This window comes from Nycticebus coucang, chromosome X (assembly GCF_027406575.1).
Source record: "Nycticebus coucang isolate mNycCou1 chromosome X, mNycCou1.pri, whole genome shotgun sequence".
In the NCBI taxonomy this organism is placed as follows: domain Eukaryota; kingdom Metazoa; phylum Chordata; class Mammalia; order Primates; family Lorisidae; genus Nycticebus; species Nycticebus coucang.
This window is the reverse complement of record NC_069804.1, coordinates 89,335,282-89,360,269: the sequence shown is the minus strand read 5'-3', so window position 1 is coordinate 89,360,269 and position 24,988 is coordinate 89,335,282. Positions and strand designations below refer to the sequence as shown.

The 24,988-nt window shown below is 34.9% G+C and overlaps 1 protein-coding gene across 2 annotated transcripts in view; it reads right to left on the bottom strand.

The window, feature by feature from the left end:
- The window catches only part of ATP7A (ATPase copper transporting alpha), a 219,408-nt gene that overhangs the window by 28,864 nt on the left and 165,556 nt on the right, over positions 1-24,988 (bottom strand). For both annotated transcript variants that reach the window (XM_053579634.1, XM_053579635.1), the window contains 12 exons: positions 18,812-19,018; positions 15,155-15,318; positions 13,598-13,759; positions 12,157-12,233; positions 11,461-11,686; positions 9,130-9,363; positions 7,025-7,116; positions 5,826-5,953; positions 4,647-4,801; positions 4,301-4,435; positions 3,686-3,880; positions 2,127-2,309 (listed from right to left, as the gene is read on the bottom strand). In XM_053579634.1, coding sequence (XP_053435609.1) covers positions 2,127-2,309; positions 3,686-3,880; positions 4,301-4,435; positions 4,647-4,801; positions 5,826-5,953; positions 7,025-7,116; positions 9,130-9,363; positions 11,461-11,686; positions 12,157-12,233; positions 13,598-13,759; positions 15,155-15,318; positions 18,812-19,018 — 1,958 coding nt within the window. The remainder of the gene's footprint in view (positions 1-2,126; positions 2,310-3,685; positions 3,881-4,300; positions 4,436-4,646; positions 4,802-5,825; positions 5,954-7,024; positions 7,117-9,129; positions 9,364-11,460; positions 11,687-12,156; positions 12,234-13,597; positions 13,760-15,154; positions 15,319-18,811; positions 19,019-24,988) is intronic.

The following is a 24,988-nucleotide window of genomic DNA, read 5'->3' as shown; positions in this document are numbered from 1 at the left end:
TCCCCAGTATTATGTTGTTATGGGATATCATAGTGCCCAGACTGCCCAAGGTCTGTTTCATAAATCTGGGAGCATTTAAATTAGGTGCATAAATATTTAAACTTGAGATGTCTTCTTGGTGTATTGTTCAGTTGACCGATACAAAGTGTCCACCTATGGCCTTCTTTTAACTTTAGTTGCTTTGAATCTGTGAATAAGATTGCAAACCTTCCTTTCTTCTGATTTCCATTTGCTTGAACTACTGTTTTCCATCCCTTAACCCTGAGTTTTGGTTTTTCCTTCAAGGCTAGGTGTATCCCCTGGAGATAGCATATGGATGGCTTGGTTTTTTTTGTTTTTTTTATCCAATTTGCCAGACTGTGCCTCTTCAGTGGGGAATTCAATCCATTGACACTGGCTGGGTGCGGTATCTCATGACTATAAACCTAGCAATAGAGAGGCCAACGTGGGTGGATTGCCTGAGCTTATGGGTTCAAGACCAGCCTGAGACAGAGCAAGACCTCATCTCGAAAAAATAGTTGAGCATTGTGGCAGGTGCCTGTAGTCACAACTACTCGGGAGGCTGAGGTAGGAGGATCACTTGAGCACAAGAATTTGAGGTTGCTGTGAGCTATGACAACATGGCACTCTACCAAGAGTGACAAAGTGAGACTCTGTCTCTAAAAAAAAAAAAAAAAATCCATTGACATTTATTGAGAGTATTGATAAGTGTGGTAGACTTTTATTCATCTTATCATGAGAAAGTCTGTTGTGTAGTTTTATCCTTTGTGCTACTGTGGAAGCTAAGTTTTGTCCTGTAGCTTCTAGGTGCTGACTTGGGTGGTCCATTGTGGTGTTCAATGTTGAGAATAGATCTACCTATTTCCTGTAGAGCTGGTCTTATGGTGGTGAATTGCCTCAGTGCTTTTATATCCAGAAAAGATTTGATTTCTCCATCAATTTTTGAAGCTTAGTTTAGCAGGATACAGAATTATAGGCTGAAAATTATTGTGTTTAAGAATGTTAAGGGTGGGGCAGTGCCTGTGCCTCAGTGCGTTGGGCACTGGCCCCATATACCAAGGGTGGCGGGTTCAAACCCAGCCCCAGCCAAACTGCGACAAAAACATAGCTGGGCATTGTGGTGGGTGCCTGTAGTCCCAGCTACTCGGGAGGCTGAGGCAAGAGAATCACCTAAGCCCAGGAGTTGGAGGTTGCTGTGAGTTGTATGACACCATGGCACTCATACTGAGGGTGACAAAGTGAGACTCTGTCTCTACAAAAAAAAAAAAAAAGAATGTTAAAGGTAGATCACCATGCTCTCTGGCTTGCAAAGTTTCAGTTGAAAAGTCTCTTATCATCTTAACGTCTCTGCTCCTCGGTTGGTGCTTACTCTCAGCTGCTTGCAGAATTTTATCCTTTGTCTTGACTTTAGACAGGTTCATGACAATGTATCTTGGAGAAGCTGTTACAGTTGAGATGACCCAGGGTGGTTTTCAATTTTATTATGTAATTTTCTGAACTATCTGAATTTTTCTACCATAAATATGTAATACTTTTCATTTTTTATTTTAAAAGGAGTTATCTGTGTGATAAGATTACATTTAATTTCTGTATTCATCTTTATAAAGTAGAACCTCTGTAAATTTACCTCTCAAGAGACTGTAACATACTGGTGAACATATAGAGGCAGTCAACATAAGGAGCTAGGCCTCCTGTACTGATATGTACATGTGGTGCATGTCCTGTCTATGAAAATTAGCTTAACTAGGGAGGTGGTCAATATAGGGAGATGGTCAACTATGCACACTCTATTGTATTTGTCTATATGAAGAAACTAAAGCATATAAAATTAAATGAGAAAATACAGAAAGTCCCTGGGTTACAAACAAGATAGGTTTTGTAGATTTGTTCTTAAGTTGAATTTGTAAGTTAGAAGAGGTACATTTACCTATTATTTGTAATAGCCTCCATTTGTAACTGTGAGTCATACATCAATTATATATTTCTAACTGAGAGACAACCTGTACAAGTCTCTTTAGCCTCATATCAATTATACATGTAAATCACAGTCAAACGTCAATCTAGGTTTGACTTGGGTAATTCTTATAGGAGATGACTCCATTAATAAACAAGGGGAAAACATGTACCTGTCTGCAGTATTTGGTTATAGCTGCTCCTAGAGGGTGTTCACTGTTACTTTCAGCAGTTCCCACAATCGCCAGGATCTTATTACGTGATATTCTGTTACTTTCCACCAGAATCTTTACTTCATTCACTACCGGGGTGCCATGAGTAATGGTTCCAGTCTTATCAAATACCACTACCTTTACCTATAAAAAAATGAAAATACTGTGTACACATATGACTTGATAATCTTTAACATCACCTTTCCAGAAATGAGAAAAATGTTTACTTTGACAGATTACTCTTTTGTCTCTTAATAAATCTAACTTTCACTTAAGTTGATTTCAAAAACTGACATAATACTCCTTTAGTTATACTTATTAGCCATTCCCTGCAAATGTTCCACTGTTTAATCATGGAAAATGACTGTGAATATGTTAAAAAAACTAGAGCTAATTGTTAAGGGTTGACTGTTAATAGATAATTAAGAGATGCCTCTAGTGCCTCCAGGGAAAACAGAAAGACTTTCAATATTAATGAATTATAGATCCATTGGGTAAATCTGGGCAGTAGACAGATAATTCTAAGAGAAAAAGGTAAGTGAGTAAATTGAAAGGAGCATCAAATAAGGCCTGCTAGGTTGCTTTGACTTTATTAAGTCTAGAATAGAAGCTTGGATTGAGAAGAGACAGCTCAGGAAACTAATGCAGGAAACTCAGCCCACATAGAAAAAAAGAAGAGTTCGGAATTAGAGAACACAGTCATCTCATAGTACACTTGAAATAAGGAGCTTAAAAAACTAATAGCTCAAGGAATCAAAATGAAAGAGAAATGACAATTAAATAGAAAGTATGATTATGGACAAGAAAAAAACTAGCAATAAAGAAAATTATTGAGTTCTTGTACTAATCTCACAACTTTTAAGTTTGAAGTTATATCAAAATAAAAAGTTTCTATCACTAGCCTGTACTGACTGACTAGATGAGGTTGCAGATTGGTTCTATGCTATGTTTTATTTACTACATGCATCTCTATATAGTTTGTTTCCTCATAATAAGAACATACTAATAGGAACATGGTTTTAGTCAAAGTCAGGTAGCCTTAATTAAGATTACATGGAAATCCTACTATGAGAGAAGTCAGAGATAGGATTATATTTTTGAAGTCATAGCTGCAATCTCTAAGCTTCTGGCAGCAACGGCAAAGAAACTGCACTATAATTGCAGGAATTAGCTCACACTGAAGAACAAAAATATAGAATTACACAAATAAGTCAGAAGCCTGTGACAAATTTTCCTGGGCATATATCTAGTCTGTCTTCCTTCCAAAAGGCTGGTCTAGACTGAAATAGGACAGGACTCCAAGAGAGTAGTAGGCTTGGAGTAGTTTTAAAGATCTTAGGTAACTAAGGCCAATCTGGAGCAGAACCAAAATATTAACTTTCCTACCTTAATTCTCCAGATAGTCCCAGGAGAAACCCAACTATGGACCATGTGGAAATAATTTAGAACTCTTTGTTTCCCAATAGGGGTACTATTGCCAGTTTAGATGAGATAATTCTTAGTTCTAGGGAATGTCTTACCTTATGAGCCATCTCCAATGGCTCTCCACCTTTGATTAGTATGCCATTTTGAGCACCTACTCCTGTACCCACCATCACAGCAGTTGGAGTGGCCAGGCCCAGTGAACAGGGGCATGCAATACACAGAACTGTGATAGAAGCTTGGAAAGCAAAGCGTATTACTGTTTCTGTTCGGGAGATACTTCTATTGTAGCCCTTTAGAAGAAAAATATAAGTTATGGTTATTGATTTAGAATTGTACAAAACGAAAGGAACAAAGTTTAACCCTACCTAGCTACCAACATACATGTTTTAATTATAAGAAAATACTTTTTTTCTTTTATGAATGTAAGAAATTATAACATAACTGGTAAACAAGTGACAGTACTAAAATCAAGATTTCATTTTTGATGATTCCAGAGTTACCAACTATGGAAAATCATAAGTCATAACAACAAATTTTTTTTTCAAAAGTAAATCTTTTATATTTACAGAAATGCAATGTTATTATTATTACTCTCCCACTCCAGTCCCTTAAAGATACTGATAATTATTAAAGTTATTTCCACTTAATTATTTATGTAAAGATTCACAAACTGTTTTGTATATAGTAAAGAGTTGTTACAAGTCACTTACAGGAAAGTAGGTTTCCACAATTTCAAAATTCAGAAATCCAATTATAATCCATACCAAGAGGGTAGCAATGGAAACAAAAACAATAAAAGGCACAAAGTAGCTGCTAAGTTTGTCTGCAAATTGTTGGATAGGAGCCTAGGATTAAAAATAACAACAATAATAAGTATATGGGAGTTTCCTTTTCTGATATTGAATATATATTCCATAGTTAGCACAAACAGGAATATTTTAATAAACTCTATTAATGTAACTAGAATTTATCAATGGAATATATAGTAACTAGATCAAGATTTATACTGAGAAAGCTTTAAAAATACTTTATGTTTCTCCTAAGGAGTGAAGTTACCTTTGATGTTTGTGCCTCTTCCACAAGTTTGACAATTTGAGAAAGGGTTGTGTCTGCTCCAACATGGGTTGCTCGGATAAGAAGTGACCCATTCTGGTTAATGGAACCAGAAATCACTGTGCTGCCAGGTTTTTTAGCTACAGGCATCGCCTCCCCTATATGAAGAGTGAAGACAGATTTTAGGAGCATAAAATATCACTATCTTGAAACATGCTGTTATTTGTTAACTGTCAAAGAAAAATGTAGAAAGGAGATTTTTACTTCATAAAATAGAATCTGGACAAATGCCTAGGTGAAAGTTGCCCTCCATTTTTTCCTTATGTCAGTTCTGGGCCAAACCTAGAGATAAACACCTTAAATTAGGAAAAATCTATTAGGTTAGCTCTTGTGAGCAGATGCTTTTGGAGATTCACCCACGTCCTAGATCACTGGTTCTCAACCTGTTGTCAAGGAGCATTTAGAAATGTGGAAGGAAGCTTTTGTTAGTATGAATAACTTGGGGCAGGGTACATGAGGTGCTGCTACTACAATTTAGTGGGCCAGGGTCAGGGACACTAAATTGTATTACAGTGTGTAAGACAGTCCCCAGAACTAAGAATTGTCCCAAACTGGCAATGGCACCCTTACTGAGAAAAATAGAGTCTTAAAATATTTCTATCTGATCAATAAGCTGAGCTTCTCCTGAGACAATCCAGGGAGTTGAGGTAGTAAAGCTATTATTTTGGGCTCTGTTCCAAATTGGCCTTAGTTACCTAAGATTTCTAAAACTACTCCAGGCCTATTTTCTTGGAGCAGATCTTGATATGGAAAAGCTAGAGTCCTATCCTATCTCTGACTAGACCAGTCTTTAGGTCAGGAAGATAAAATAAGTATTTGCTCAGGAAAATTTGCCCAAGTCTATCAGGCTGTACAGAAAACCAAGATAATTTCTATTGGTTATGCAGTCAAGTAATTAATGATCTTCAGTGAAAAGAGTTTTCAATAGCATAACTAAAACCACAAAATAAATCTGAGGAAAGAGAATTAATGTGATCTAAAGAAGAACTCATATTTTTTGCTCATAATTTCTAATTCGTTTCTCATCATTTCTACAAAAAGATCTATTCTTTTCATGCCTATTTTTCATTAACATTTTGGATTCATTTCACTTTCATGTCATGATCCCCTAAAAGAATGTACCTGTGATGAGGGATTCATCTACCATAGAATGTCCTTCAATAACACGACCATCCACTGGAAATTTGCCTCCTGGAACCACCTTAATGATGTCTCCACGTTGTACAAGTTCCACATCCACTTGTTCTTCACTGGATATGAGTTAACATAAAAAGTATCATGATCACGTTTCTTACCCCGACCTCCCTGTGTAAGATTTTTAGTTCATGTCAAGCTTGTGACTCCATAATTACTACCACTGAAAGTCAGAACCAACATTTAAATAGGAAGCACTATGCTGGTCTTGCTCACTGTTGGTGAACAGCGCATGACATGGCACAAAGTAGGCACCCTAAAAATTTGTTTAATAGACATTGAATAAGTGAAAACCCTAAAAATAATATCACAGGTTTCATTTAACTAAACTATTTGTGTAAATTTGCCTAAACAATTTTATGAGCAAAATAATATCTAATCATGTCTTTAGCACTAATTGCTAATTTACGGGTAACACAGGAGTTATAGAACAAATTAAATGACACCACAAGGAGACAAAAAGACAAATTCTGATTATGGAATTTTATACGAAACAACTGATGGATGTTTCTTCAACAGGCCAATTGTTCTGGGGGCGTGGAGGAGGAGGTTTATTTAACAAGTCAATTGTATTATAGGGGAGGAGGAAAGATGGGCGGAAAAGAAGAAAAAAGAAGACAGAAAGGAGCTGTTTTAGATTAGAAGAAACATTAAAACTCCTAACAGTCAAATGCAATGATACACTTATATAGACCTTGTTTTAATTTTATTTCAAACAAAGACCTAAAAACATTTTGGAGACAACAGGAGGAATGTGAATACGGATTGGTCAGTAGGTGTTCATTATAAAATGAACAATAATTGATATAATTAATATAATACCATATTGTACCTTATTCAGTACAAAATGGTACTATAGTTATGTAAGAATATGTGATATTTTAGCATACTACAGAAATATTTACTAGTAAAATGATATGACTAAGATTCGCTTTAAAATAATACTTCGACAACAGAAAGAGAAAATGTATAATAGGTTAAGTAAAGTGTGGCAAAATGTGGATAATTCTTAAATCTGAGAGACAGTATATAGGTTTACAATACTCTTTTCTATTTCTGTGTATATTTTGCATTTTTCAGAAGAAGTTAAAAAAAAAGAGAGAAGGGAGAAGAGTGAAAATAAATACCTCAGGAGGATATTATCAGAATCAAGAGTTACAATAGTTGCTTCTGTAGCTTGTAGTGAAATTAGCTTTGCAAGAGCCTCTGATGTTTTGCCCTACAATTTAAAACAAACAAATTGACAATGCTAAGAAAGAAAAAGTTCAGGTCTTAACCAAAATAAATGTAATATTTAACATTTATCCAAAAGTCAGCTTTAGGAATATTCATTTGTTCAAAACAGAGTATTTTTCACTTCAAATATATGAAGTACACAAAATAAAAAGATGTATTAGGTATAATTTATAAAGAAATAAATTAATAAGAAAAACATCAGGGGCAGCGCCTGTGGCTCAGTCGGTAGGGCGCTGGCCCCATATACCGAGGGTGGCGGGTTCAAACCCGGCCCCGGCCAAACTGCAACCAAAAAATAGCCGGGCGTTGTGGCGGGCGCCTGTAGTCCCAGCTACTCAGGAGGCTGAGGCAAGAGAATCTCTTAAGCCCAGAAGTTGGAGGTTGCTGTGAGCTGTGTAAAGCCACGGCACTCTATTGAGGGCCATAAAGTGAGACTCTGTCTCTACAAAAAAAGAAAAACATCAGGAACACAGGCAAAAGACTTGAATAGGTAAATCATTCAAGAAGAAATACAAAAACCTAATATGTGGAAAAATGTTTATTCTTGTCATTAATGAAAGAAATGCATACTAAAGCAATCTTGTAATACTGATTAGTGCCTACTAACTTATCAAGCATTTAGATAAGATTCAATGAGGACAAAGTTACAGTAAAACCACTTCAGTGACACATACTTGCTTGCAAAAAGTGTTACAACTTGTAGCATGAACCATACAAAGATTTATGCTCTTTACCCCAGTACTTACATCCTTTGTAATGTCTTCTAAGATACTAATTCAATGGAAATGGCTATTAGACATAAACATGTTCAATGCAGGATTATCTAAAATAAAAACTTGGAAACAATCTAATTGAAAACAAAACCAGAATGGTATAGTAAATTTAAGCATGTTGACATGACTATGATTCAGAAATATCAAATAATTTATCTAGACTACAAAAACAAGGAAAGAACTTTATCGTGTTAAGGTTACAATGTGGTATGTATAATATGTTGCAACTCTATTAAGAAGTATACAGGTATATGGAACAGGATTAGAAAGTAATGTACATTATAACATGGGACTATGGGTGAATTTTTCCATCATGATTTTTATTTCTTCATTTATTTCTTATTTTTTGAAATGGAGTCTCACTGTCGCCCTGGGTAGAGTGCAGTGGCAGCATCATAGCTCACAGAAAGCTCAAACACTTGGGCTCAAGTGATCCTCTTGCCTTAACCTCTCAAAAAGCTGGGACTACAGGTATGTACCACCATACCCGGCTAGTTTTTCTATTTTTAGAAGAGTCAGAGTCTCACTTTTGCTCAGGCTGGTCTTGAACACTTGAGTTCAAGAAATCCATCTACCTCAGCCGCCCTGAGTGTTAGGATTATAGGCATGAGCCATAGCACCCAGCCCCATCATTATTTATAAACTATGTAGTCATGTCAACTTTTCAATTAACAATGTGATATAAATAAAAAAAAAAGTACTGCTCAAATGTCTTTCTCTCTTCAAAAAAAAAAAAATTCAATGTATTACAGGGGTACAAATGTTTTTGGTTACATGGATTGCTTTTGTAATGTTTGAGTCAGGATTATAATAAGTGTGTCTGTCACCCAGATAATGTTCACTATATCCCTAAGGTAAGTTTTCACCCATCACTTATTCCCCCTGCTTGATTTCCATTGAGTTTTACTTCCCTCTACGCACATGTGTACTCATCTCTCTCTTAAAATAAACATGGACATAATGTATTACCTAAGTATTGATTCCATAAATTTGATAAATCTTCTAAAATCTAAATTAATATTTAACTTAAAATATTGCTAAAACGAAATAATACTTTCTTCATTAAGTAGTGAACTATATAAATCAACATATACTTCCAACAATTGGTCTATAAAACGTTCTGGTCATTTATCCACCCAACATTCTTTTTTTTTTTTTTTTCTCTTTTTTTTTTTATTGTTGGGTATCCACCCAACATTCTAATAAACGTCACTCTTACTTACCTTTGCTATATGTTCCAGCCATCGCCCTAGTGCAATAAACACAAATAGCATAGGAGGTGTATCAAAGAAAGTAATAGGGTTCACTTTGGCTCTCTCATATACTGCAACCAGGAGAATAACCAAGGAGTAGGCAAATGCAATGGTGGTTGCCAGCACAATCAGTACATCCATATTTGCTGTTTTATGCTTCAGTGCTTTGTAAGCCTGAATGTAGAAGTACCATCCTCCAAAAAACTGCAACATAGGAATAATATCATTGAACTTGTTAAAATGCTGAAATTCACATATATATGAAAAACCATAAGAAGTGAATATTAATATGCTAAGTTAATAATGTAACATATTAATAAATTAATATTTACATATTAATATTAACATATTAGTATTCACTTCCTTTGGATTTTAGCTAATCCATAAACAATAAGGGGAAATTTTAAGCTGAAACAATATTGTTTGTATTTTAGCAGATGTGTATGTAGAGAGAGTGATTCAAATTGCTATGCAAGTTCTTGGGTACTATCCTTTATGATGCAATAGATATTCCATAATACAAAGAAAGTCAGACAGTTCTTGGATATTTCTTTTTGAGGCTTGCAAAAACAAGAACTAAGGAAAGTACTACATTGTTTTGTCAAGAATTTTCCATGTAAAACTCACTCCCCTTTCTAAAACTCAAGCTAAGTAATATTTCACAATCAGAACTGTTCACTATTTTTGTTTATAAACATAACTGGAAAGCTTATTTTATTAGTGTACAGAAATGATCTAAGATGTTTTTTAATCATTATTGCTTTTTATAAGGATCAGATGAAAGAACAGATTTATTTGATGGAAGTGTTCTATTACACAGTAAAAGTTTATCTCAAAAGAAGATTTTAAAACATACAGAAAGTAATGAACTAAAATGCCAGAGAAATAACAAATACAAAGTCATATACAGTAGCAAATATGGATACCAAATCCATAAAACTTGAATTCATTCCCTTCTATGTCATGAAACAATATTCATAGGAGTATAAGAAATCTATTTCTGGGCGTCACCTGTGGCTCAGTGAGTAGGGCGCCGGCCCCATATACCGAGGGTGGTGGGTTCAAACCCAGCCCCGGCCAAACTGCAACAAAAAAAATAGCCGGGCATTGTGGCAGGCGCCTGTAGTCCCAGCTGCTCAGGAGGCTGAGGCAGGAGAATCACATAAGCCCAAGAGCTGGAGGTTGCTGTGAGCCGTGTGACGCCACGGCACTCTACCGAGGGCAGTACAGTGAGACTCTTGTCTCTACAAAAAAAAAAAAAAAAAGAAATCTATTTCTTACTTTAACTACCATATTTTGCCATGTGTAATGTACATCTTTGCCCAAATTTCTGAGGGAAAAATAAGGTGCACAGTATACACGGGTAGTGCTAATTCCTTATCTGTGTAAATGTTTTTAATTCTTTCATTTATACTTATGGTTAACAATGTAACTCTAGAAGACAATAATGATATCTGTATGCAAAATAATACCCTGAAATATGATATCAAAGTTAACTGTCTGTGATACCTGAAGGGCTAACCAGCGAACTGTAACCTCTTGATGTGTCAGTAAGCAAGCTCATTAAGGCCCTAACAAAGAAAGAGTGGACACTGTGGATGTAGTCAGCTGGAAATTATTTAACACCTATAGACAGAATAAAAAAAGCATCCATCCAGGTTTTTGATTAGATGGATGGATCATAGAACAGTGTCAAGAAGGAAGTGGTTGTGAAATTGTTCAAAAAATGTATCATCAGTAATGCTATGGATGAACCTGAGGATGATGAAATTTACCACGATGAAGAAAGTGACTCTTCATAAGACACCGACAATGTAAAAATTGAAGATGATGATATTAAATATTGCTGACATTGACAGTGATGAAGAGCTCTTGGCCTTCTATAATGCATAAATATCATAAATTTGTTATCTGTACATAAAATTTCTTGTACCTTGTATTTGATTTTGTGTTTGTAATTATTTCTTACATAAAATTTTTTGTACCATAATGTTAAAAAATAAGTGCTAAAATTAGTTTATAATACAAAAAAATAAGTACCAAAATATAAACAAATAAAAATTTGAATTAAAAATTAAAACAAAAGACTTTTTTCCTGAAAGTTTGGGACAAATATGTGGGTACACATTATATGGGAAAAATCTGGTAACTTCTCAGTTTAAGATTACTTTTTTAAAGCATCTAGCATAAAATGATCAGACTTCTGGTTAATATCTATTTTGCAATTGAAAATAAACTTGCATGCCATGTTTTGGTTATTTAACATCATTAAGAAAGATAATTTGCTAACATTTCACTTGCCTGTACAGGTACACACAATAAAAAGGACAGCAAATTCATAATGGACAATCCTGGCAGGATCTGGCGCTCCAGAAACATGGAAGAATGAATGCTGATCATTTCTTCTTTACTCATGTTCTGATTATGGTGAAGAGTTGTAAGGTGATGGTCCATAATCATCATATATATCATCAACCCCATAACAGGAATACAGAAAAAAAGGCTTACAAGAAAGGACCGTCTCCATCTTGTATAGAAAAAAAATAAGAAAAAAATCATTTTGTAAGTAGCTAAAAGATAAAGATTCTTTTTATTTTTATTTGAGACAGATTCTCTATGCCCTGGGTATAGTACTGTGGTGTCATGGCTCACAGCAACCTCTAGCTCTTGGGCTCAGGGGATCCCTTCTCTCAGCCTCCTGAGTAGCTAGGACTATAGGCGCCTGCCACAACATCTGGCTAGTAGAGACAGGTTGCTTTTGCTCAGCCTGGTCTCGAATTCCTGTGCTCAGGCAATCTACCCACCTTAGCCTCCCAGAGTCCTAGGATTACAGGTGTGAGCCACCATGCACAGCCATAGCTAAAGATTCTATGTACTAGCTGTAACCACTTTGCCCAGTATAAGGATAATACCATAAAAACTAATATGCTAAAAAGATGTTAGATTTGTAATGAGGAGTAAGAATCTGTTTTTTACTGATACTCCAAAAGTACTTACTGTCTTATTTCTCGTTTATGGTCTAGGTGACTTGCTGACCGATCCTTCTTGACTAAAGAAGCTTCAAAACCTAGGCTCTAAGGAAATTCATACGAAAAAATTATTTCACTGAGTGTACAAATATTATATAAAGAAATTCTAACTCTAGGTATGGTAAGAACAACTTAGTTCAATTACTGACTGCAGATCATTCTGGGGAATACAAAGATGGAACACTCGCTTTGTGTTCTTGATTACCTTTGTTCCCACGCTTTCATCAAAGAAATTAATACTTCATTCTACTTAATGTCTATCCTACTGTTCTCAACTAACAGTTTAACTCAAGTTCAATTATCCTCAGTAGAGGTTCTCATTAATAGACCAGAAAAAAACAGGACCATACTAAATATATTATTCAAGGCCTTGCAAATGCAATCTTTACTCCCATTCTATCAGAAAAAGAACATGACTAAAAATCATTTTCCCTAATAAAACAAAGTATAAAAAGGAACCTAGTTAAGATTCATCTGAGCATAGACAGCAAAATACTTTACATTTTCAATTGCTAGAAAAAATGCCACTGTCTTACATTTGTTGGCAGTACAGCAACAGCAAGCATGAGCTTTTGAGTCAGAGTGATTAGGCTCAAATCCCAGTAACTAAAGTTACTAAAGTTGTCAACAAGTAACATAACTTCTCTTAACCTGGGTTTCTTCATTTTCAAAATGAAGAGATGATGACACTGATGTAGAAATTAAGAGTTGAAGTTTTGCTATTTTGGTAACTGGCATGTCATGTACTCAATAAGGCTCATTTCACAAAAACGTTAATAGTATTGTCATCTATACTAATAAGATCTCATCTGAACTATTAAATCTTTTAGATCATTAGAATACCAATTTTATAGCACATTAAAATGTCTAATTCACATTCACATGTTACCACTTAAGATTTATTGAAGAACATAGGATGAATCTGTCAGAAAGAAAGGGTATGTATGGTCTCTTATATATTTTACTTTAACTTAAATATAGTTCTTTCACTTTGACCTAAGAAATAATAAAGCATCTAGCAGGATGTTTCATTTTCTTAGTGAGTAGCATTAATCTTATTCATAACAAATTATACTTAATTTCCATTTCTAAATATTTTCAAGTGATTTGTGGTTCTAATTTAAGTTTGCCCCTGATTAACAGTGCAAATGTACTATGCTCGCTTCGGCAGCACATATACTAAAATCGGAATGAAACAGTGCAAGTGTACCTTTGAATGAGACTAACTTCTCCTGACAAAGACCAACAATAAAAGGCAGAAACATTTACTTTAAATTTTGAAATAGATCTTGTCTACAGTAGTCAAAGGGGCCAATTTTTTTTCAGTGTCTCTGATGCAAACCAGAGTGATTCAAGGGAGTGATGATTGAACAGGTAAGAAAACACAAATGCACATTCTTGGCACTTACTTCAATTGTATGGATAATATTTCTGGGACCAATAATTTCTGGATCATATTTAATATGTGCTTTGTTGGTTGCCAGAGCCACAGAGCAATAAAAGATACCTCGGTGTTTTGTAAGAGTAGACTCTATTTTATGTACACAAGAGGCACAAGTCATTCCTCTCACCTGTTAAAGACAAAGCCTTTGTTATTCAGAAATTTACTTTTTCTTCCATTAAACACGAGTTATTATTTATAACTTAAAAGGACTCTTTCAACATGGAATTATCATACAAGATGAATTATCTTGTATGATAATACAAAAGAAATTATCCTTTTAACATGGGATTATCATACAAGATGTCTTATTTATACTATTAATATGCTTTAGATACGATCATTAGAATCCCATTTTTATAACACATTGAACAAAGATATAGTGCCATCTTCAACCGGGTTAGATAGAAGAGAGCATCATTGAAGGTCTCCCTCTTTCTGTCACTACTACTCACCTTGTTTTGTTTAACTAATTAATATGTCCTACAGATCTTTACCTGTTAGTTAACATCTATTTTACTTTCTTTTAACCAGCTGTATTATATGCTGTAACATGTCTATATTCAATTTATCCAACCATTTCCTATTTAAAAGACATTTAATATAGGTTGGTTTCACTTACTTTTCTTTAGACAGAGTATCACTCTGTCCAAAGGTATCCAGAGGTCTCATCATAGCTCACTGCAGCCTCAAACTCCTGGGCTCAAACAATCCTCCTGCCTCAGCCTCCTGAGTAGCTGGGACTATAAGCACAAACCAACACACCTGGCTCCTTTTTCTACTTTTTGTAGATATAGGGGTCTTCTCTTGCTCAGGTTGTCTCAAGCACTTGGCTTTAAGAAATCCTCCTCCATCAGCCTCCTAGAGTGCTAGGATTATGAACCACCATGCTTGGCCAGGTTTTTTGTTTGTTTGTTCTTTTTTTTTTTTTTTTTTTTTGAGAGATAGGTCTTCACTGTTTCTCAGATTGGCCTAGAACTCCTAGGCTCAAGTAATCTCCTGTCTTAGCCTCCCAAAGTGCTGGGATTATAGGCATGAGCCACTGAGCCCAGACTGGTTCTAAATTTTTGCTCTTAAAATTTTATAATACATGTAACCTTATGTATACTCATATTTCCATAGAAAAGAAAAAGCTGTTGATTTTCTGAGTTGTAGAAAATGGCTATTTTAAAGCAATATGACTTACACCTGGTTTTAGGACTTCATTTATAAAATTAAAGTCTTTAATGTATATAGAATTTATTCTTTTACACACTACTAGATAGAAGTCAAACTATATTTTAAAAGTTGATTTTCAGTTAGTCATTCAAACTTTTTTTGGTTCTTAATAGTTATAACAATTATCTTTTACGTTCCATGCTAGAAGACCACCATTACGTCATATCTTATCCTTCCATTTTCCCATTTCCATATTTTCATCATATGTCTTATTTTTCCAACCTTTAACTACCTTTAGAACTCCTCTATGAAGCCTCACCATGTTTTTCCTAGAAATTTTAGTGATCACACAAAAATTCTTACTTACAACAAGTTCTAAAACACCATCCTCTTCATCAGCATTTTCTATCACAACAGCTCCAAATCCAAGCTCTCGGATGAACTCTGCTATTATCGGGGGTTGTATAACAGTAGGATTATACCTTACTTCTGCCTTGCCAGCCATCAGTGCCACAAGTATGGAATATATTCCTAGGAGTATTGATAAAAAAAACAATATAGATAACATTTCTTATGAAAACAGTAATGTTTTACTTATTTTTTAGTATTTTTCATTCAATGGTGGAAGGACTAAAATCAATCTGGAGAAATTTATTACTTAACTTTTATATCAATCTTTTTTTTTTTTAGGAGAGCTGCTTAGATCTGATATACCAGTCTTGAACCTAAACCAAATAAAGTAATTTCAAAAGGTAACCTATTTTGTTAGACTTTTTATTATGGAAATTTTCAAACACACATATACATATACGTATATAATAATAACAACATAATAAGCTTGATGTACCCATCACCCAGCTTCAATAATAGTTGACTAATCTTATTTCATGTATATTCTTACACATTCCACTCCCTGCTCTCTACCCAGATTATGTTGAATTAAGTTCCAGATATAATATCATTACATGTGTACATATTTAAATATGAGGCAGGCATGGTGGCTCACACTTGTAATCCTAGCATTTTGGGAGGCTCGGGTGGGAGGATTGGTTGAGGCCAGGAGTTTGAGACCAGCCTGTGCAAAACAACACCTCATATCTATGAAAAATTTAAAAAATAAATTAGCTAGGTGTGGTAGCATATGCCTATAGTCCTAGCTATTTAAGAGACTCAGGAAGGAGGATCCCTTGAGCCCAGGAGGTCAAGGTTGCAGTGAGCTGTGACTGTGCCACTATATTCAACCTGGGTGACAGAGTGAGACCCTGTCCCTAAGAAAAGAATTTAAGTATGTATCTCTAAAAGATAAAGACTCTAAAAATGACCATTGCATCATTTTAACACCTAAAATAATTCTTCACTATCATCAAATATCCAGGAAGTATTCACATTTCTACAACTGACTTATAACTGTTTATTGATTTAACAATTTTCGTTTGAACTGAGTTCCTAATAAGGCCTATGAATTGCAATTGATTGAGAATGTATCTTGCAAACATAAAGCATTTTTAGAAGTTAATAACACAGAGCTCCTAGACAAAGGAACTCATACACTTAACAAAATTATTATAGTTGTAGCAAAGACTACAAGAATGTACCAACATATACATTATAATGTTATCAAATAATAGTTGCCTCTTAAAATTCCCAAGCTTTACTATCTGGCACACACTAATCTATAAAGCTCTTATTCTTGGGAGAAAAAAGTGCCATACAACTTGTCAACAAAACAAAGAAGCTCATTTCATGGCAGCTATGCTATTCACTGGTACAAACCTTTTGTTAACTACCATTCCACTTCTTTAAGCTAACTATTACTGTCATTGCCAGGAGGAAAATTACTTCTATATAACAGAAATAACAGCCTATTCTAGGAATCTGTGGAATTTAGTGGTTATCTGACAGAGAATGGAGATCAACAAACAGTCCATAGGACAACCCTGAGGTTTAGAAAAAAAGAGAAAAAATGACCAAATATTAATTTAATAATAGTTTTTAATGAAAAAAGAGTACCTAATATAATCTAATTTTTTACATGAAGAGCTTACACTTTGGGTTTTGTGGGTACCAAACAATTTAGATGATCAGTTTATGGAAAAGTGTCAATAGCAAAAGAAAGTTATAGAAAAAGTAGGAAAAACTCCTTTTGCTTAAGTTGAATATAATCTATAGCCACTAAAATAGAAGTGAAAATCTATTTTTTCAAATTTCAGAAATACAAATTTATACCATGCAAATTCTAGATTTAAAAATTCTTCAAATTATAATTAGAACTCTTTCAAGATTCATTTTCATAAATATAATATAGACTAAATTGAAGAAAGACCTGTGCTACTTAATTAAAAAAAAATAAAGTGAATATAGTGACTCCAACTAGGCTAATGGTATTCCTAATTCGGTCAGAGCATAAAAGGGATGGTATGTAGTAAAGGGGCTAGTAAGAGTAATTGTAAGAATCAGTTTAATGGATTTTTTTTTATTTTTATTTATTTATTTATTTTTAAGACAGAGTCTCACTTTGTCACCCTTAGTAGAGTGCCATGGCGTCATAGCTCACAGCAACCTCAAACTCTTGGGCTCAAGCAATCCTATTGCCTCAGCCTCCTGAGTAGCTGGGACTACAAGCACCCACCATGACACCTGGCTACTTTTTCCTACTTTTAGTAGAGACAGGATCTTTCTCTTGCTTGGGCTGGTCTTGAACTCATGAGTTCAAGCAATCCACCCACCTTGGCTTCCCAGAGTGCTAGAATTATAGGCATGAGCTACTGCACCCAGCCAGTTTAACTGATTTTTTAAAGAAAATATTTCTTATTGGCACATTGTTTGTCTCATGAAAAACGCTATTTCTTGATTGTCCCAAAATAGTTTTTAAATTAAAGAGGAACCTTGTGAGCTTCTTTTTGTTTTCATTTTCCCAGCAACATCCCATCTTTTCTGTTTTAATTAACCAAAAGGTAATAAAATCTTTAGCCTTGACTGTATGCCATTTAGAAATAATAGAAGTTGAAATGAAGGATGAAAAATATGACAGAATGCAGACAACTTTGAACAGAAGATGGTTCAGGGTACCATGCATTTTGTTATAATGGTGTTCTGCCCTTAATATATAAGGTGATGTGATTACTACATATACTTTGAGTTATTGCTTCAATAGTGGACATAAGTTTACAGTAATCCCTACTTCTTTATTCAGCCCTGTTACTAATAGCATGTATCATTACGACACCTAGGGCTAGGGCAGGCTAAGTACAAAATCTATGCCTTTGATGTCATTAAACACAATCATGTATCTGTATGGTTAACAAATCTGCTATGCTATACTGGCAAACATCTTTTCTTTTTAAATGATGGGGGTCTTGCTATGTTGCCCAAGGTGGTCTCAAACTCTAGTAAGCAATCCTCCTGCCCCTGGCTCCCAACGCACTGGTATTATAGGCATGAACCACAATACCCAGCCTATAAACTAAATCATCTGAATGAGAGTGAATAAAAAACTGTGTTGTAGGTTTTCTAAGACTTTGTATCCTAAAATTTAAACTTACACGAAATATTAAAGAAGTTCTGAACATTTTTACCACAAGCAAGGGAGAACAATATAATTCTAAACACACTTGTTTTTGGCCTGGTGCTTGGTCTGAATATGGTAATACTGAAACTCTTATGGATTCTAGTTGTAGGTTTTAAGCACAGCTTTAAAAGAAGTTTTATGTTTCTTAAATCCAACATAGGCAAGGTCCATAAAGAATAGTAATCTTGTATATATCCTCTGTTATCTTTCTACAAATTTCATGGACATAAAAATAGGGTCACAAGTTAAACAAGACAAAAACTTTATCTAAGGGAACAAAACACTAACAAAAACTGGGTATCAGGAAATCAGGGTTTTCCCACACATCGCTGATAGTCTTTATGAGGCATTAGCAAGAATCATAAATATGGTTACAAAACATATCAAAGAACCAAAAGGACAAAGTCCCCAAACTGGCACATAAAATAACAAGCAGCAAACTTTAGAGTGTCTCACCTTCTTCTCGTCTTAGATTCCGTTCAATGTTTGCTACACAGGAAGCGCAAGTCATGCCAGTGACCTGTATGTAACACTTGGACGAAGTCTTCTCTTTGTCCTTGTCATGAACTGGTGTTATCATTTTAGGATGACATTCATTAGTTGAAGTCAAAAGTGGCATTTCCAGTGAGGGCTGAGCTGTTACCACCAATGGCTCATTTGTGTCTAGTAGAAAGGGAAAGATTCATTTCATTTTCTAGCCACGCCCTCATCAGGCATCACAATACATATCTCTAGGTACTGTCAATCCCTTCTTTTAAAACCAACAAGGTTCTAGTAGCCCTCAGCTAGAAGTTATCCTTATACTTTCCCAGGCAGTGATTTTCAATTTCAATACTGCTCATTGCAGTTCCCAGGAGAATCTGAGCTAAATGAGTGAACAAAATTATAGTTCTATAATTTATATAGAACTATAATGTCTGGACTATAAATTAATGTCTGGACTATACTTTTATAGTCCAGACATTAAATCTACCCCCACCCCAGGTATAGAGTAGTTTGTTAATGGATAATTCTTACTGTTATAATGAATGCTTACCATCATGTTGATGACTTACACACTAGCATTAAGGCGATTCACAATATCTTAAGTGGAACAAAAATCAACTTGCAAAACAGCACTGCAGTGTGATGTTATTTGAATTTTTTAGTGTATGCATATGTGAGAACGTGCATAAGAAAGCGTGGGAGGCTATATATCAAACTATTAACAGTGGCTACTTTTGGGGAATGGGGTTAAAACAGGAATAGAATGACAGAAAGATGAATATATTTCTCTATCTAAGCTTCCATATTGTTTGAATTTTTAATACAAATATGTAGTATTTTTAAAATTTAAAATGTTTTTGTGGACAGTGGAAGAAGAGACAAGGAGTAAGCCAGCAATAATCTTCATTTTGTGCAATGGAGTATTCAGAGAATCTCTACATAGATTATCTATAAACTGTAGAAGCTCCTATCATCCCAGAAGCTCCTCTGCAGTATCACAAAATCTACTCTTCTATTTCAGTTTATCTAGTGCAGTATTAGTCACCTCCCAGGAAGGGAGAAATTATTCTAACACATACCTGGACCTGTAAATAAGCCAAAGATTTTCTCCTCTCCTGCAGAGATGAGGAGGAAAAGAGGTGATGGATAAATTGCCATTAACCTAGGTAATTTATTCTTGCTTTCTAAGAAAAAACATCAGTTCAGGTCTATCTGGTTAGCACTACTCCTGCATGGCAGTTGGTTTTCAGGATGTTGAAAAGCATTTTGAAAGAAACTTTAACAAAAGCCTGACCTGGATGGGTGGAGGGAGGGTAATTGGTGGGACCACACCTATGGTGCATTTTAGAAGGGTACATGTTAAATCTACTAAGTGTAGCTGTCTTAACACAATAACTGAGAAAATGCAGTGAAGGCTATGTTAACCAGTTTCATGAAAATATTTCAAATTGTATATAAAACCAGCACATTGTACCCCATAATTGCATTAATGTACACAGCTATGATTTAATAAAAAAAGAAGAAATGATGAAAACACTACAAAAAAAAGCCTAACCTGAAGAATAATGATGTAGACTTGTCATACGACTATAATAATGCCTCTTAAATTTTAATGCACACACAATCACCCAGGGGACCTTGTTAAAATGCAGATTCTGATTCAGTACATTTAGGGCAGAGCCTGAGATTCTGCATTTCCACCAAATTCCCAGGTGGTGGCAGTGCTGCCTGTTTGAGTTCAGTAGTAAAGGATACTTTGAAGATGTTCTCCTTTTAAGTGAATCACTTTAGAAAGCTATTAATTCACCGCAGGTGTCTTACAAGGGTATACGTGAAACTTAGTAAATGTGGAATGTAAATGTCTTAGCAAAATAACTAAGAAAATGCCAGGAAGGCTATGTTAACTAGTGTGATGAAAATGTGTCAAACAGTCTATGAACCAAGTGTATGGTGCCCCATGATCATATTAAAGTACACAGCTATGATTTAATAAAAAAAAATTAAGAATATCACTTAAAATAAATTAGCTTAAGAATAAAAAAGCTATTAATTCAAATAGTGAGAGCATTATTTAGAACACATATGTCAAAATCTACCAAATAGTAAAAACGTTATGTTAAAAAATTTAAAAAGTGGGCTCATTTGCCAAAAGGACATAGCTTCAGCCGTGAATAAAAACCATTATTTTAATCTAGATAGAAGCTTCCTTCATTCTCTCATAATTACTGTTGAAATATATTTATGAACTTGGACAAGGAAAAATAAAGTTTATATAGCCAACTGCTTTATGTCTTGCTCCAGAGAAAGGTAATTATTTCTGGTACCAAACGTAACCTGGAATACCATCTATAATTTCAAACTTGAGAAGTACAATGTTAAAATAAATCATAGAGGTAGTCCCTTTTGGCTACGTTAGCATGACCACTAAACAAAGATCCATAAAATTGGGCTGAGCATGGTGGCTCACACCTGTAATCCCAACACTCTGTGAAGCCTATGCGGGTGGATAGCCTGAGCTCACAGGTCAAGACCAGCCTGAGCCAGAGTGAGACCTCATCTCTAAAAATAGCTGGGCGTTGTGGCCGGCACCTTTAGTCCCAGCTACTCAGGAGGCTGAGGCAAGAGAATCACTTGAGCCCAAGAGTTGGAGGTTGCTGTGAGCTATCATGCTATGGTAGTGTCTACTGAGGGCAACAAAGTGAGACTCTGTCTCAAAAAAAAAAAAAATGAATCCATAAAATTGTGACCTTTACCCTGTGAGTGTGGCAAGCAAAAAAGCATCTTCCACAGAGACAGTGTTAAAAAGTCACAATGGATAAAATGGCTAGTTTTTTTTTAGTTAGCTTGTTTACAGGCTATAACAATACTACTTACGCTTAAATGAATCCAAAGGAAAACTGACTTTCCTGAACTTGAGACAAAAATTAGAAATGATTCCACAAACTTCAAGGAAAGATTTGCAATCTGATAGGAAAATTGATTGGAGGTTCTGTGTCTGGTGTAATGTGAAGAACAAATGTATAATCTGAAAATGTCTTAAAAACAATTATAAACATTATGTCTGCAACTTACTCTCAAATAGTTCAAAAAAATATATAGTTCAGAAAAAATATATGTGTAAGTGTATGTCTATCCATCTACCAAGAAAGAATGATAAAAAATGTGATAAAATATCAACAACTGGGGAATCTGTGTGAAATTGATAAACATAAATATTTGTACTATTCTTATAGCTTTTTCTAAGTTTGAAAATAGTTAAAGATAAAAAGTTACAGAAAGGGGAAGGAATTCAATCAAGTACTTTTCTTTAATTGGCTAATGATTACTAAACTTCACATACAGGGTCGCCAAATAGTTCTATTTAAATTGTATACAAACTTTATGGCCACCCTGTATGACATTTTACTTTAAGAGAATGATGAGCTTGATGTTCATGATAAAAGGCACCTCCTATTTTTCTCACTACTTGGCCTACCCATGACTATTATGACATAGAGGCAAAATTTGCCAGTCCCTCTAAGAACAGGTCACAGTGCTAGATGGTGATATATGGATCAGCACTGATAGTGGCACTCATAAAATTGGTAGCCTCAATTCTGATGGCATCTTAAACTCTGCTCTCTTACAGACTCACAGAATGCAGTCATCTGATAACAAGCTTTCATCCCAATAATACGTATCACCATAGTCACAGTTCTTTTAGAAATATTCACTATGCCAAGGTTTTTTACTTATCCATCATGGCCATTAATGTGTTTGTTAAGAGCCCTAACAGATGCAGGGTACATAATAGGCTCCTGATAATTTGTTGAATAATTGATTTCGAGGGTTAGCCAGGAGCAGTGGCTCACCTCTGTAATCCTAGCACTCTGTGAGGCCAAGATGGGAGGATCCTTTGAGCTCAAGTTTTTGACATCAGCCTGAGAAAGATTAAGACCCCATCTTCACTAAAAATAGAAAAATTAGTCAGGCATTGTGGCAGAAGCCTGTAGTCTCAGCTACTCGGGAGGCTGAGGCAGGAGGATTGCTTAAACCTTTGAGGTTGCTATGAGGTAGGCTGACACCATGGCACTCTAGCTAGGACAACAGAGTGAGAATCTATCTCAAAAAACAAAACAAACAAAAAACAACCTGATTCTAAGGGTCCTTAACAATAGTAGTCTAAAGTAAAAGACACCGTTAAATTACTGAATATGCTGCATTCCTAGTTCCTGAGGACTGCGTAGATGCTATCTAATCAGTGCCAGAGACTTGAATTCCACTTCACAGTCTGATCAAAATTTATTCTATTGTTCAAGTTAATCTTTGAAGCCACCTAAGATAATTTGAAAGCTGCTTTTGCTCTGTTCACACTTGCTATATAAACCACATCAGATGTTAGTTATTTTTAATTATATTATTTAATATGATGCAGTCATTTGTCACATAAATAATGGGAAGAAGTTCTGAGAAATGTATTGCTAGGCAATTTCAGTTTGAACATCATAGAGTATACTCAAACAAACCTAGATGGTATATTTATTTTTATATGAATTTTTTCATATGGAAAATCAAATATACCAATACCATTATACATATCAGTCATTTCCCATTCTTGATCTACAATGTCAATAATAAGTGACATATAGCAAGCTTAAAATTATATATGCTCCATTATTAAACTTGTGGGATCACCATCATTGTATATGTGGTCCATCATTGACCAAAACGTCATTATATGGTGCATGACTGATTTTATTATCACATTAAATCAAGCTTCTGGACTTGTCTGTATAAACAAAGTTAATATAGATTTAATTCATAGATTTTATTCATAGAGGTCAATGCAGAAAATTATTTAGACCACTCACTGTTCTCACATTTTAATTGGCATATGAATTACCTGGAGAGCTCATTAAAATTAAAATGTAGATAATTATTTAATGGGTCTGCAATGAGCCACAGAATCTGTACTTCTAACAAACTCCCAGGAGCTGCTGGTGCTGCTGGCCTGGGAACCATACTTTACGAGGTAAAAATACAGACCCAAGTGAATAGAAAAAATTCCATTTTCAGTCCAGTCTGAAAGTTTATGCTTAGTGTGATGACAAGTACTAGATTTGAACATGAAAACTATCTGCTTTATATCATATGTTATATAAGTTGATTATATTTGGGTTCCTATATATAAAAGGCATAGGAATAAGTCAGTGGTTCCTTCACCAGAAAAAGAACCCAGGTCATGGTGGTGAGAGCACTGAATCCTAACCACTGGACCACCAGGGAACCACTGACAAATGGTGCTTCATGTGAGGAAAACACAGAGGAGGAATCTGTGAAGACGATTCCGCAGGTCACTGGACCAATTTCCCTGAGCCCCGTTAGCTCAGCCAGTAGAGCATAGGACTTTTAATCCCAGAGTCGTGGGTTTGAGTACCACATTGGGTGCCACCAACAGGAATATTATAATGTAACTTGTTTTAGTGATACTGATGTCCATCATTGACAACATAATGCATTATAAATGCCAAAATGTTTTAACATATATAATAGAAACTCTGAAGGACTATCCAATATTATGAAGTAGTAAAATGTAGAACTGATATAATTTCAAACACCATGATTTTAAAAATGTCTAAAGATTCTCAATGGTGGTAGATAAAACTAAATTTTTCTGAAACTAATTTTACTCATTTTTATGGTTGCCTGATATAGTTGCACTTCTAATGTTTCCTATTTAAGTTTTTCTCTGGTTTCATAATTATTTCCCTTTGCAATTATGGTTTTTCCTATTTTTTGTTAAGACTTTTGGTACTAGAGACTCTTTAACAATTTAGTACTCTGTATGCATTGTCTAACAGAGAACAGTGTATCTGTTTTAGAGCACAAAATCTCTTTTGAGATTTTCTATATTAAAGTGAGAATTTGAGGTGGGAATGTATAATGGTGCAGCTACTTTGGAAAATAATGTGACCATTGCTCAAAAAGATAAACACAGAGTTACCATATGACCTAGCAATTCTACTCCCAGGTATATACAGGAAAAATAAAAACATGATCATGTAAAAACTTCAACACAAATGTTCATATCATCATTTTTTTTTTTTTTTTTTTTTTTTTTTGGTAGAGACAGAGTCTCACTGTACCGCCCTCGGGTAGAGTGCCGTG